At 36.6% G+C, this 15,724-nt stretch overlaps 1 protein-coding gene across 2 annotated transcripts; it reads right to left on the reverse strand.

The window, feature by feature from the left end:
- Positions 1-8,446: 8,446 nt before the first annotated feature.
- Positions 8,447-15,551, reverse strand: WDR74 (WD repeat-containing protein 74). 2 transcript variants are annotated; one of them, XM_051214719.1, is made up of 6 exons: positions 15,460-15,551; positions 15,172-15,427; positions 15,075-15,127; positions 14,794-15,036; positions 12,982-13,494; positions 8,447-8,785 (listed from the first exon to the last, which is right to left on the reverse strand). In XM_051214719.1, exons 2-6 carry the CDS (start codon positions 15,176-15,178, stop codon positions 8,513-8,515), a joined length of 1,089 nt encoding a protein of 362 aa, XP_051067907.1. In that variant the 5' UTR covers positions 15,179-15,427; positions 15,460-15,551; the 3' UTR covers positions 8,447-8,512. The 2 variants fall into 2 exon arrangements, with proteins under 2 accessions (XP_051067907.1, XP_051067906.1); XM_051214718.1 differs by having other exon boundaries at positions 15,075-15,427.
- Between the last annotated feature and the right edge of the window lie 173 nt (positions 15,552-15,724).

The raw sequence follows: 15,724 nt of genomic DNA on the forward strand, positions 1-15,724 counted from the left end.
AGATTCCATTTATGTGATTTGCAGTTTACAGTTATCCCTGCCAGGTATGACAATCCTGGCCTGAATCTTGAATGCATATTGTTCACAAGTTCAGAATCAGAATTTAACAGTTGTTCAATAATTCAAGATTTCCAGTGGTCTTCTTGATGAATAACGAGAAGTGATGGAAAATTTAATTACATAATAAACATCATTAAGGAATAAATTAACTTAGAAACTAATTATTCATTAGATCTAGATTTAGGACCAACCGCAAAAGCTTGGTCAGTTCCTTCCCTTACCTATAAATGCAGAAGGGGTGCAAGCATCCAAACTCAGCAAACAAAGCCTTACATATAAATCAGGTTTTTATCAGTTTATTTTTGTCATCAAGGCATATATAATGTAAAAGTGAATCATTTAAAAAAAATATATGGGATTTCTTTGAACTTCTCGAACTTATTCTCGCTATAGCATTGGTTGTTTGTAACATTTCTTCTAAATTCTTAATTTCATCATCATAAAGATTTTACTCGCACATAACGATAAATAATTTGTACATCTAGATGAGTCCAAAATAGCACGAAACGTGCATCCTGGATTTTACTCCTAGTTATTGACCAACTTTAATAAAAACTTGAGACTAAATGGTAATATCGAGACTCCACTCCAAATGCACATTTGCCAAAGGATACTGATCAACTATGGTTCTCAACATTGATAATGTGAACATATAAATCAGATTTATACCCGTTGTACAAACTAAAGGATGTTTTAAGTCAATGGCTCAATGGATACTGCATTGGAGCCTGAAACGAAAGGTACTAGGCCCAAGTCTCGGTGTGAACATCAACACTGGGATCCAGCTGACGATTACCAAGTAGAGAGAATTGTGTCCTGGATTTCATTCCTAGCTGCTATCCAACTTTATAAGAAAATATCTATACATATGGAAATCATAATTAAACCAGCAAAACTAATAATTTATAGTCTGTTCGTTGTAAATAAGATATTCATAATACGTAGTATGTAACCGGTTGTTAAAAAGCGTCTAATGTACCCAGTAGATACATTTCATAGACTCTTATTTACTACGGAAAACAGCATACATGATGAATGTTAGTTTTGCATACGCTTTGCATATTTGTAATGATAATAACGAACAATATTAAATGTTCATTATTTCTAAGTAATTTTCTACCTTCGATCAATTCTTCTATAAAATTTTAATCGTTGAAAAATCCCCATTATATTCAAAAATATAGATATATGAACATTAGTAGGATGTCTATTCATAGAATAAGTAAACTTATCTTTTACCTACTTCTTTTTTAATAATCTCCCGTTTTTCTTTTTTATTAGTGACAATTTCATAAATGAGATTCAAGAATTATGAAAATGTACATCAGAATACTTCATTTATTAAATTAACTTATTCCATTGTTTTTTATTAATATCAGTTAAATTGATCCTCAAAAACAATATTGCTCGCTTATATATGTTGTTTTAAATTTACAATATTGGAACATTATTAATCTCCCCCATACATGATTCATTCACTTCGCATTCATCCCTCCTTATTACACCTTCCATTAAACATTTGACCGAATTGTAATTGCACTATTATTTCTCTCACCCTATCTGATCCATATTGATTCTGATCATGGATCTTAAATTTCACTTAACATATACGCAGATTCAAGTTAACATTCTATATGAGTCATATCAACATTAACAATTTTTGATTGAGATCATGAACCGATTAATGTTAGACCACCTTTAGAAACCTGGAAGCACTGGACGGCCGTTTCGTCCTATTGTGGGACTCCTCAGCAGTGCGCATCCACAATCCCGCTCGCGTGATTCGAACCCAGGGCCTTCGGTCTCGCGCGCGAACGCTTAACCTACTGGTTCACTGAGCCGGTATCCAGTGGTGATAGTGCCTAACATCAACCAATCCACGATTAACAGTTTTATTGTATTTTGTTTAACAATACTAAATTCAAATGCTTTAAATGATGTACTTTGCCTTTAACCTGGCTATTGTTCGGATTATTAATTTGGATATATAATTGTAGAACTTGAAGAGAATTTATCGAAAAGTATATTGTCCGTTCAAATATTAGTCATTTAATATGATGGGGATCTTTAAACGATAAAATAATTTCTAGTTAATTCTATCTATGTAATTGATAGAATTGTTTTTTGAAATCTATACTCATTTCTAGTTATGATATATGTTAGTTAATGTTAGACATTAACACCATGCGACGCCGGCTCAGTGGTCTAACGGTTAAGCGCTCGCGCGCGAGACTGTTAGGTCCTGGGTTCGCAACTCGCAGGGGGTGGGTCGTGGATGCACACTGCTGAGGATATATATTATTGATGAGTTTCATATACTTAAAAGCAAATAGCAATCAAAGTGTTCAGTAATCCTTATCTTCTGTGAAATATTTATTTTTTAGAAAGAAAAAATTAACATCAATTTAACTTGTATTAATAGAAAACAATGGAATAAGTTAATTTAATAAATGAAGTATTCTGATGTACATTTTCATAATTCTTGAATCTCATTTATGAAATTGTCACTAATAAAAAAGAAAAACGGGAGATTATTAAAAAAGAAGTAGGTAAAAGATAAGTTTACTTATTCTATGAATAGAAATCCTACTAATCTTTTCAGAATATACCTTGCCATTATTATTACAGTACGAAGTTTATTATCGGCTAAGTATTATTATTATTATCATTATTAATTTTTCCGTTATTTCTTGAAACCAGTTGTGAAACATTATGCAATCTAAAAATTATTTTAACTTTGCTACTGATGATATTCGTAATATATTTTGATAGTGTACTGTTAATAATACAGAACTGTTATCTAATTTTTTTTCAGCATCAAACTAATGAAATTCATTATGAATTAGATGGAATTGTAACATTTATTCCCAGTGATAAATATTCAGAAGTCAAAAAAATTTGTGCATTTTCATCGTTGATATTAACAGATATATTGTAGTGAAAGAGAACACAAGTGAGAACAATCGAATGTATTTGAACACAAAATAATAGAATTTTCTAGTAAAGCCTGAGAACCATATACTAAATACTTCATTTGCAAAATATCAGTGAATCGTCTCAGACTTCATTGTTCATTCACATTTCCATACCAACCATTCTCGCTCGATCTTCTTAACATTCTGTTGCCAGGTATGTCATTTTAGATTGGTGATATAAACTACTTATACCTATGGACATCAGTTAATTACTTACTTACGCCTGTTACTCCTTGTGAAGGAGCATAGGCCACTCACTAGCATTCTCCATCCAACCCTGTCCTGGGCAATCCTTTCCAGTTGTTATTCATCCTTTTCATATCTGATTCCATTTCCCGACATAGTATGTTCTTCGGCTTACCACTTTTTCTCTTCCCTTCAGGATTCCAAGTTAGGGCTTGTCTCGTGATTCAGTTTGATGATTTGCGTAATGTATGTCCCATAAATTTCCATCGTCTTTCCCTAATTTCCTCTTCAGCTGTAAGCTGGTTTGTTGTCTCCCACAGTAGGCTGTTGCTGATGGAATCCGGCCAACGAACATTGAGTATCTTGCGTAGACAACTATTTATAGATACTTGTACCTTCTTGCTGATGGTTGTGGTAGTATTCCAAGTTTCAGCTCTGTACAGTAGAACTGTTTTGATGTGCGTATTGAAGATTCTTTGATATTGGTTGAAAGTTGTCTTGAGTTCCATATGTTCTTCAATTGTAGGAATGCGACCCTTGCTTTGTCAATCCTCGCCTTCATGTCTGCATCTGATCCTCCTTGTTCATCAATGATGCTTCCCAGGTATGTGAAGGATTCTACACCCTCCAGAGTTTCCCCATCAAGAGTGATTGGATCGCTGTTCTCCGTGTTAAATTTGAGGACCTTGGTTTTCCCCTTGTGTATGCTGAGGCCTACTGATGCAGACTGCTGCTACACTGGCTGTCTTTATCTGCATTTGTTCATGTGTATGCGATAGGAGGGCTAGGTCATCTGCGAAGTCCAAATCGTCTAATTGATTCTGAGTTGTCCATTGTATTCCGTGTTTTCCCTCAGATGTCGATGTCTTCATAATCCAGTCGACCACCAGAAGAAAGAGGAAGGGAGAGAGTAGAAAGCCTTGTCTGACTCCGGTCCTTACTTGGAATGCATCTGTCAGCTGTCCTCCATGCACTACTTTGCACTGTAGTCCGTCGTATGAGTTCCGGATAATGTTGACAATCTTCTGAGGAATTCCGTAGTGTCGAAGAAGCTTCCATAATGTCCTCCTATCTACACTGTCGAATGCCTTTTCATAATCAATGAAGTTGATGTACAGTGACGAGTTCCACTCAAGTGATTGTTCGACGATGATCCGTAGTGTCGCAATTTGGTCTATGCACGACCGATACTTACGGAATCCAGCTTGTTGATCTCGAAGTTTGGCATCTACTGCATTTTTCATCCGGTTCAGTAACACTCTGTTAAAAACTTTTCCTGGTACTAACAGTAGTGTAATGCCTCTGTAGTTTTCACATTTGCTCAGATCTCCTTTCTTTGTGATCTTGATGAGGTGTCCTTCTTTCCAGTCCATCGGCACTTGTTCTTCCTCCCACATCTTTTTTATTAGAAGGTGAAACATGTTTGCAGTTACTTCGATGTCTGACTTCAGTGCTTCAGCTGGTATATTGTCGGGTCCTGCTGCTTTCCCGCTCTTGATCTGTCTTATGGCCATTCTGATTTCTTCCGTCGTTGGTGGATTGATATCTATAGGAAGATCTGTGTGTGCCGCTTCGATGTTTGGTGGATTCATTGGAGCCGGCCTATTCAGGAATTCCTCAAAGTACTCTACCCATCTGTTTCGCTGTTGTTGAGTTTCAGTGATTGGCCTGCCTTCTTTGTCCTTGACCGGTCTCTCTGGTTTGCTATATTTCCCTGCTAGTTTCTTCGTTGTATCGCAAAGCTGTTTCATATGTCCTTCTCTTGCAGCTTTGTACGCTGTCGTTGCTAGTTCTTCCACGTACTTTTGCTTGTCGGCTCTAATGCTCTCCTTCACTTGCTTGTTCGCTTCTATGTACTCAGCTTGTGTTTTGACTTTCTCTGCTCGTGTTTGGCTGTTGTTAATTGCTGTCTTCTTGTTCTTCCTTTCTTTGATCCTGTCCAGTATTTCTATAGAGATACATTCCTTGTGATGATGCTTCTCGAGGCCCAGAACCTATTGACACGTTGAAGTTAATGCTTCTTTGATACTTTTCCAGTTGTCCTCCATAGTAGTTTCTTCTTCCTACAGTAGATCCTGTAAGACTTGAAACCTGTTGTTGAGAGCTATCTTGAATGTATTGAGTTTGTCAGTATCTCGAAGGAAGGTTGTATTGAAACTTTGTAGTGCTGTTTGTCCAGTTTTTCTTTAGCTTCAGTTTTAAATTGGCCACAACTAGGTGGTGATCTGAAGCTATATCAGCTCCTCTCCTGCTTCTCACATCTTCCATTGTCCTTCAGAACTTTTTATTAATGCAAATATGATCTATCTGGTTCTCTGTGGTGTGGTCCGGTGAAATCCATGTAGCTTTGTGTATACTTTTGTGTGGAAATATTGTGCCGCCTATGACCAATTTGTTGAATGCATATAGATTTGCCAATCTTCCTTCATTTTCGTTGTGGACGTCAGTAGCACACACCATAATATTAGTTGAAAATTAACCACTCGTATATCAGGAATTTACAACTTTAATCTACTTAATAAGCATTAGTTTTACAAACGATCATATTTGAAATTTATGTCTACTGCATAAATAACAATGAAGTATACCATATGTTTTAATTTCCTTTAAATTTAGTTTCAATTTCAATGAAAACTTCTATGTATATGTACGTATATCATCAGAAATTTATTCCTTCCAAAAAGATTTAGAATAAGCATAACTATTCCAGAGAAAAAAACTATTTTATTCAATGAATACAAGATTTCTTAATGCATATTTCTATATACAATCGGAAGATAAACATAACTTCAGTAATAAATGGTGGAGTATGGAAGTTTCAAAAAGTTTTATTAAAGTAACAAATGATATTATAATCATAAGATCTGGATTGTTTCAGTGTTCCATCAGTAACCGACTATTCAAACAATAATTGGCCGGATATCATCAGTAACAGCCTACTGTGGGAGACAACAAACCAGCTTACAGCTGAAGAGGAAATTAGGGAAAGACGATGGAAATTTATGGGACATACATTACGCAAATCATCAAACTGAATCACGAGACAAGCCCTAACTTGGAATCCTGAAGGGAAGAGAAAAAGTGGTAAGCCGAAGAACATACTATGTCGGGAAATGGAATCAGATATGAAAAGGATGAATAACAACTGGAAAGGATTGCCCAGGACAGGGTTGGATGGAGAATGCTGGTGAGTGGCCCATGCTTTTTCACGAGTAACAGGCGTAAGTAAGTAATTCAAACAATAAAAGAAGTATAAAAGAAAAACGAAACAATTTACTGTACAAACGTTTTTTTGGAAATAATGGTCAGTTTAATGAGTTGATCAGTAAATCAATTAGTTTATCATAATTTAAATATCCAACTTATTAGAACATAATATTCATAACGTGCAAAATTAGCGGGAATAATACACTAATTGAATATTTCATTTGATAACTTTAAAATCCATTGACCTTGTTGGTGATAATGATGGTATGGGATAGAATGAAAAGCTTCAGAATTGTTTGTCATTGGAAATATGAACAACTAAAATAAAGTTAACTTTATACGGATTAAGAGTTCAGTACTATCCAATATTATATTTGTCTGTTTTATAATGTGATCACTACTCTAGGTAGCTCGACATTGAAATAGCATTTTCACTGTTGTGATTAGAGGAAATTAGTGAGAAGGCTGATATGTGTAAACCCATTTACCAAGTACAGATTCATATACTTGGTTTCAAACCACACTGTATGAAATTTATTAATACTGCCCGGTTGTCCAAACCATTAAGACACTGGTCAGTTGTTACTTGTGAGCAAGGCAGTATCTCCAAACTTGAAGGGAATGATATTATATGAAATGCTAATCCGCACCATTTAGTAACACAGTTAGAAATGTTACCGATATACCAACTTTTGTTATAAATGCAGAGGAATTCGAATTTACATGAAAATCATATTGAATGATACAGTTGATTTATGGACTGAATATTTTAACCACTGAAAGTAAGATCCAACCGACAGATCACATTGACACAGTATACATTTTTCTGTACCTATACTTATTCGATTGCAGGAAAAACAATAGCAGACTGAAAAATTTCTCAACCTAGTATGGGACTCCTGAATTGAGGACCTATGACCCTGACAGCAATCAAACATAGGATATTAAGTTGTCGTTCAGTGGTACATACTTCCAACTTTGGTTAATTAGCGGCATAGCGAAACTTTTATCTAACGCCATTGATAACGACTATTTCGATCCTGACAAGACGGAACTCCACTTCCAGTCCATCCTGGCTTTCAATGGTATGCCAACTGACGTAGGTTCGTGACGCATATTACTTCCAAACTAAACCAGTCACATAAACCAATCCAACAGTACTGATAGGTGTGATTTTCCAAAGACTCACCTAATTCGCTGCAAAAAAAGTGGATCAATGGTTATAAATGTACAACAATAAAACCCTCTTAATACAAGTTGGTCAAGAGGCTAACGTTTGATCTTATTACAGATTCAACTTGTTGATTTGTCCATTCCATTACATCATCGTTTAAATTCTTCTCTTACAGACAGCTACCACTTTGATGTGTTGATTAGGCTTACTGATTATGGTAACTAAGCTGATCCGTGCTAATCAGAATGCCAGAAATCTAATCGCTGTACGTTTGCTTGTTGTTGAACAAACACAACTAAAATTTAATTAGATGTATTATGTAGTAAAGAAAACAGTAACTCATAAATTACAAGCTCCCATTAGAAACTACCAATGTAACTATGATTTTAGACACAAAGAATGGAGGTCGTGAACACACACTTTGAAACCACTTTTGTTCTACATGGATGCCTTGTGGTAAAACTTAAAACAGAATCAAATAGCACTCAAAAATGAGTAGAACTGGAAATTTTAGATCTAAACATCTAATTGTATTATATCAAGAATGCCATTCTTGTGAGATTTAGCAATACCGACAGGCGAGTATGAATTTTTGTTGAAAACGCAATGACCACCATAAATTCAGCTAGTGAGCCAGTGGAAAATATATTCTACATTACGACTGAAAAATTACTGTGAAACTTGTGCATACCGTTTTGCGAAAAAAATCGTACTGGTGAACCGAGTTTCAATATTTAAAACGATCTAACTGGGACAAAATGATTTTAGTCCTGGAACAAAGTGTTACAATTAAGGTTATTGATAGTCAATCTGTAATATTTAACTGGTGTTAAATAAGAAATCCTTTTTTTAGTTTTGCTTTTTAATATTTTATACACAAAATATTACACAACACTGTATCAACTATTCTCTACTTCTTGCGCCTCCGTTTACCAATTTTAAGCCCAGTGGTCCTTTTACCGCCTTCATTAACACCGTCATTATCGTTGTCGACAACTGGTATTTGATTCCACAAGTCTTCAAATTCTTTCTGTTCTGTCTTAGATATGCCGTAAGAACTTTCAACTTTTTCTTCTTCGTTTGAAACACTAATATCATTGTCTTTCTTTAAAAAGTTCTCAATATTCGCAAAGCTTGCATTTCTACGGACAAGAAATGATGTTACAGGGACTTTAACATATATCTGTTGCACAATTAAAAAAAAAACAGAATAAATATAATTGTAATAAAACGCGTTACACATAGCTTAATTCATAATGAAGTTTACACAGAGAACAAAGTAGAAATAAAGCTAAAATATATAGGTGATTACGGACTTTAAAAATATGTATTGTTATACATTATGAAGCCTTACTACACTGTTATAAACCATGAGTGCACTTAATATGTAAGGGACACTGTCGTATAATATTTACCTATTCATAACTTTTTGCGTACTTCATTTCAAATAAATTATGTAATGATACCAGCTTATCTCAACTATCTGATGATCTAAAACAAACATCTGTAGTAAACAGTAATAATGATTTTTTTTAACTCTTCAAGACATTAACTTATTAGTGAATAAATCAAATATTGGTTCCCTTTTTCTCTTTTTTCTCAAATAATGATTCAATAAGAATTTCCCTCAGAGAATCTTCACGAGAACCAGTTATCAGTTGGCACACGTAGTATTTACCAAAACAGTTTTGTGAAAATTCGTGTAGTTTAAAAATAAATTATCCCAGTATGATATCTAGTGAAGAACAAAAAATCACAGAATACTAGACGGCCTGCAAAACTCCTCACTTACTTACGCATGTTGCCCCTCGTCTATGAGCATAAACCGCCCACCAGCATTCTCCACCCGGCTGTCCTCGGCAAGCCTTTCCCGCTCTTTCAAGTTGCTATTCATCATTTTGGTGTTTGCTTTCAATTCTTGATGCAGTGTGTTCCTTGTTATTCCTCTCCTCTGTTTCACTTCAGGATTCCAAGTTAGGGCTTGCCTCGTGATGCAGTTTGATGGTTTCCACAATGTATGCCCCATCCACCTCCAGCGTCTTTTCCTGATTTTCTCTCGAGCTGGAAACGAGTTTATTTTCTCCCATAGTAGACTGTTTCTGATGGTATCCGGCCAACGAACATTGAGTATCTTGCGTAGACAATTGTTTATAAATACTTGTACCTTCTTGATGATGGTTGTGGTAGTTCCACAAGTTTCGGCTCCGTACAGTAGAACTGTCTTGATGTGCGTATTGAAGATTTTGACTTTGATATTGGTTGACTTGTTTAGAATTCAATATGTTCTCCAACTGTAGGAATGCTGACCTCGCTATGCCAATCCTCGCCTTTATGTCTGAATCAATCTTCCTTGTCCATAGATGGTTCTGACAAGGCACGGGAAAGTTTCCAAATCTTCCAGACCTTCTCCATCGAATGTGATTAAGTTGGTGTTTTCTGTGTTGCATTTGAGGATCTTGCTTCTTCCCTTGTGTACATTGAGGCCGACTGATGCAGAGACTGCTGAAACACTAGTTGTCTTGACCTGCATTTGTTCATGTGTATGGAACGGGACTAAATCATCTGCGAAGTCCAAATCCTGTCCATTGTATTCCTGCTGCTTTCCTGACCTTGATTCTTCTGATGGCCATGCAGATTTTTCCGATTGTTGTTGGAGTGACAGCTATAAGAATGTCTGTATCTGCTGCTTTGGTGTCCGGTGGATTCACTGGAGCAAGTTTCTTTGTTGCGTTATATAACCGTTTCATATTTCCTGCTATAGCAGCTTTTTCCGATGTCGTTGTTAGGTCTTTCACGTATTTCTGTTTATCAGCTCTAATGCTTTTCTTTATTTCCTTGTTTGCCTCTGTGTATTCAATTTGTGACTTGACTTTCTCCGTTTTTGTTCGACTGTTGTTAATTGTTATCTTGTTGTTCTTCCTTTCTTGAATCTTGTGCAGGGTTTCCATACAGAGTTTGTCAGTATTTTGAACGAAGGATGTACTGAAACTTGATAATGCTGTTTTCCCAGTTGTCCAGTCCTTCCTTAACATTACTTTAATCTTGCCAGCCACCAGGTTGTGATCCGAAGTTATGACAGCTCCTTTCCTGGTTCTCACGTCTTCTATTGACTTTCTGAATTTTTTACTGATCCAAATATGAGCGATCAGGTTCTATGTGCTGTGATCCAGTGAGATCCATGTAGCCGTATGCGTTTGTGGGGGAATATAGTGCCAACTATAATTATTTCATAGAATGCACATAAATTTGCAAATCTGTCAATATTCTAGTTCGTTTCTCCTAGTCTTTCCCGTGATATTTTCAAACCAGGTGTTGCCCATTCCGAGGAGCGACAGTCCTGTACACAGCCGCGCTAGCGGTAGTTGATTACGATGTAATCCGTCTTAGTCCATCGCAACCTTGGTGTTTAGGTCTTCCATCAGGATGGTCAGGTCCTTTCCCGGTCACATCTCCACGATCGATTCCATCCTCTCATAAAACCGACTTTTAGTGTCGTCGTTGCAATCATCGGTGGGTGGATGACATTTGATAACATTCATTGTGATTCCCTTCTTCTTTGTCTTGAATGATGATTTGATTATTCTGGATCCATGAGATTTCCATTCAGCAAGTGCTTTTCGTGCTTCTTTGAACAGCATCAGAGCAAATCCCTTCGTGTGTGGAGCATTTGCGTCTTTATGACCAGAGTACAGCAACATCTCTCCTGAATCTAGTCTCTTCTGTCCAGCTTGGGTCCAATGTGTTTCACTTAATTCGAGCACTTCCAAGTTGTATCTCCTCATTTCCGTAGCTATTCGGTTAGTCCTCTGTCTCTCACATTGTCTGGGAATTCTATGTACCTATATTAATTATTGCTGTGGTTGTTAGAAGGGGCATGGGTCTCGTGACTTACGAAGAATCTTGGCATTCACTATGAAGTGTCATAATTTTTCTGAGAGAAGATCCTTCAAATTGGAGTGTAGAGTTTAAATGGTTTAACTTGTTTATCCTGGTTAGCATTTTCAGCAAGGTTGTTTTCCACATGATGTGATGATGTTGTCAACCCTATGCCCAACCCTTCTCCCAATTATTATTTTAAACGTTGACACAGACTAGCCCTGAAGTAATATTCTGCACTTAGAGGGAGAGAAGAGTATTTCAGACATACTTTTGCTGCTGAAGATGATCAAAAGACTGTATTTTGTCCGAGTCCTTGCCAAGTAGAACTGTCATCGGTGTATTTTAAGTCAACAAGTGAATCTCCTGGTAAGAGATGTATTGCTGAAAACTAGATGATACAAGCGACTTTCTCAAAAGAATTTCCATTACAAAGCTAAATAAATATGAAGAACGTCAACAGTCCTAACGAACGCCATTTGAAGTTACCAATTCTGATAACAGTTGGTTATAAGTTGTAAGTTCAAGTAGATAACCTGTACAAGGTTAATGTACTTCTTAAGCCTTTGAACATCAGATACTAATATAGGACTCCTCGGACAAAACAGTTGAATGTTGCTTTCAGGTCAACGAATATAACTGTAGATAAACGTTGGAAAATATATATTCCAGAAGCTAGCAAAGGGCAGATTTTCAGTCGTCACATCTACGTCAAGGTCTGGAACCAACCCGGTTTCCCCCTTTACAAACCCGTTAAGTGCTGGATAACTACCAAAACAAATATTTTGGACACTACATTAATTAAACCGAATTATTTCCGGTCGCAACAAGAAAACTTGTTTTTTTATAAACTGGGAGGATTAATGATCGAGACTAGTCAGACTGTATTACGTTCAGTTCGCAAATCATAGCTTATATCTTAGTCAATCTAACTGCTGAAAGTGGACGACCATGCTTAAAGATAATCAACATTAATCCACAAGGACCCCTTATTTTTCCTTGCTTTACATTAGCTATAACCTCAACAAGAGTTTCAGGACTTCTTTTAATATCCTATTCACGTTGTTTTGGGACAGTATGTAACAGGAAGTCAGTTGCACTGTTGTCCTTCCCATCGGTCAGTGAACCAGCTTCCTTGGTTATTTGGTACATGAAAGTCGAAATATATCACTTCTCGTGCTCAATGAGATGCGAGATCTTGTATTTTATATTACCTGGGTGAAACCAAGAAAGCTATCTAGTAGGTCTTGGATTTCAGTGGTTCTTCAGTCAGCTTATGATCGAAACCCATTCAAACAAAACGTCTTCATTGGACCCCATTACCAAGTCAAAAAGACTAGTTTGTTTATCATATTTACGCAGAAAAATGAGATGACCACTGACTCTTAAGCTACAACACCATGGACTTAATTGTGATTGTTACTAAAATTTTCAGCAATCAAAATAAGAGAAAACCAGAAGAAATGAAATTTGTAATAAAACTTCTAGTATGTTTGGTATTACCTTTCCAAGACGCTTTCCAGTATCGCGATTATAAAGTCGCAAATACCGATCTAGCGAAGATGCTACAATGATTGGTTCACTATTTATAGCTGCTTCCATGAACGGAAATGTATTTTCTTCATCAGTTCCACTACATATTAAATGCGTTATACAACCTGAAGCTCCAGCAAGACATCGAACACCAGAAGGTGGGCCAGGTGCTCGAGATCCGTAGCTTCTAACTGGTATAACACCGGGGCCATCGGAGGAATTCAAATTAGAATATTCTGGAGGGAGTCTTAAATCCAAAACAGATAATTCACCAACTGCGTTCCCAGCAACAACACGTAATCCTATGCCTGGAGAGTTATCGTAAGCTACTGCTTTTGTGATTGGTCTAGTAGTGGTCAAATCCGGAAGCACTGCACTGTGCTTCCCGGAACCAACATGGAGTTTTCCATGTTTGCGACTTGTACGCCATGCATGACGAGCAACAGGTCGACGTTGGCCACATCGAAGGTCGTATATGTCCAGCTAAATATGAGTAGTGAAACAGTAATATGTACAGAAGATCAAATTAAAACTAAATAACGAGTCAATGTTTCCACAAACTACTTTAAAGACGCGGAATAAATATATCAGGTTAGTTAAACTAGAATAATAACCCATTTTATTAGTTTTCACCAAAACTTATCAGATAAAGGATGTTACATTCAACTAAAGCGAGTAGGCATACCAGTGTCACTTTATATTGTCAAATATTTTTTCAACACAAAGAGGAGATTTAGCAGGAGACAACCATGAATGAACAAGTAACCAATAAGTAAGATAATGCGGCGATGTAGATGAAGATAAACAGAATGGACCTATAAGTGAATAGGATTGCTATTTTCCACTGTACTTTCCCGGTGTTAGGTGAACCTTACAAGTATTAAGAGTTGGGTTTTCGATTTAGGTTCATAACGTTCGAAACACCATTACATAAAAACACGGTAATCTCATTAAAATATCGGATTGGTAGAATCAATAGAAATATGGTTTTTAATAGCTCTTTAAATCCTCCGAAAATCGGTTTCTCCTAACAATAGTGACTGATGACTATTTTCTTCGCTTTATCTGAACAATAACAAACCATTTCAACCCTAGACTCCCATATGTTACGTCAGTGTTACTTCAATGACTGATGCCAAAACTTGGGGTCAGTCATTGAAGTCACTAACTTCTAGTCTGAACCATGTTAGTAGATGCAAACTACTTGGTTGGGGTCCGCGTGACTATCGTAAGCAATGGTTGAAGACTGGGTAATATGGTTCAGAATCGATCACAACGGTGTCAGTGTATACACTTCATCTTCACCTAAATCGTGAGATTAAAATTACTTTACACCTTTCTAATTCTTTCTTCCTGTATTGTCCTTATACATAATTTTTATTTTATTTATTACTACCTTTGAGGTAACTACTCCCATGAATCCGGTGTTCATCTTGTTGTGCTAATGAGGTTTGGCGACTTGGGTCGATGTATGTAAGTGCCTAGTCCAATGTTGTAGCTGACTGACTAACTATAATCCATTCAACCCTTAATTTAACAGACTGTGAAATTGATATAAACCTACACCTAGAATACATGGTGAAAACCAACAGAGCTAAAGCACGGATGTAATACTAAGAATTTCGAGAAGACTTAAAGGGTGTTAATCTTCTCCCATGTGGAGTTGATACTTGAAAACCAGTGACTGGAACGATGTTAGGTTATGATTCTTTGTGTTCAAGAAATCAAGGTATATATTTAGATGTGGAGTATTTGAAACACAAACGACGTTTGAAAGCTTACCTCGCCATATCTCGAGGCAGTTAATATGAGCTTTCCATTAGACTTAGGTACAACGCTAATATCAGCAATCCATATGGGGACAGAAAGTTCCAGTACAGAAGAGCGGACGTTTTTAGCAGTGAAAATCGGCGAACCGTGGTTGTTTATATCCCACACTCGCAAGGCTAATTCTTTTCCCCCGGCAACAATTTGGTTTGCCGCTAATTTTGCTGAGCAAATTAATCCTGATGCATTTAGCTGAAACTACAAAAACCAGTGAGCAACCAAATCGGAAGACGTACTTCCTCTGACGTAAAGTCACGAGAAAAAACTCTAATCTCTCCTGATGAATGAGCTGAAAGGATAAATCTGACTTAATAATCAAAGACGCATACTAACTTGTCATTTGACTGCAGAGAAACAACAGAATCTTCTTGGGACTTTGAGAATTGCTCGACAGGAGTAACTGAGTGGCTCTTGGTGTCTAAGCTATAAAGCTTCCCAGAACGGCACCCAAAAAGAACCAATAAGCGCTAAATAACATACGGAAATTAACAAACTTCAGATTCAAATGAGCCACACCAGCACATTGTACTAATGTTTTCATTCTTAATTAGCGAAGCTGGAGATAAAGTGTGATTGCTAATCGAAATTTCTATGCCAGTAAACTTCATTTAGGGGTAATACCTTTTACAAAACCAGCCGACGAGCCAATAATTATGTCAAAACAACTCGTATCTGATGTCATGTCGGGCATATATTCTAAATCTTTATCAAGGTCGATCAGCATTTCAACAGAGATAATAGCAAGGACAAAGCTTTACTCTCGGTGTTCAATTTACTCTTGTCGAAAATCAGTTTTAAAAATAATTAAATTGAATTTTATTGTTTCAGCTCACTGAAACGACCTAACACACATGTGAACAGACACTGTTGCTAATTTGACGTTCAA

Source organism: Schistosoma haematobium, chromosome 2 (genome assembly GCF_000699445.3).
Source record: "Schistosoma haematobium chromosome 2, whole genome shotgun sequence".
Lineage (NCBI taxonomy): Eukaryota > Metazoa > Platyhelminthes > Trematoda > Strigeidida > Schistosomatidae > Schistosoma > Schistosoma haematobium.

Coding starts and splice junctions, on each gene's coding strand:
- WDR74 (XM_051214719.1), bottom strand. Junction 13,495..14,793: donor CTGCCTCGAGATATGGCGAG/GTAAGCTTTCAA, acceptor ACTCATATTTAG/CTGGACATATACGACCTTCG. Junction 8,786..12,981: donor CTGGAAAGCGTCTTGGAAAG/GTAATACCAAAC, acceptor ATTGTGCAACAG/ATATATGTTAAAGTCCCTGT.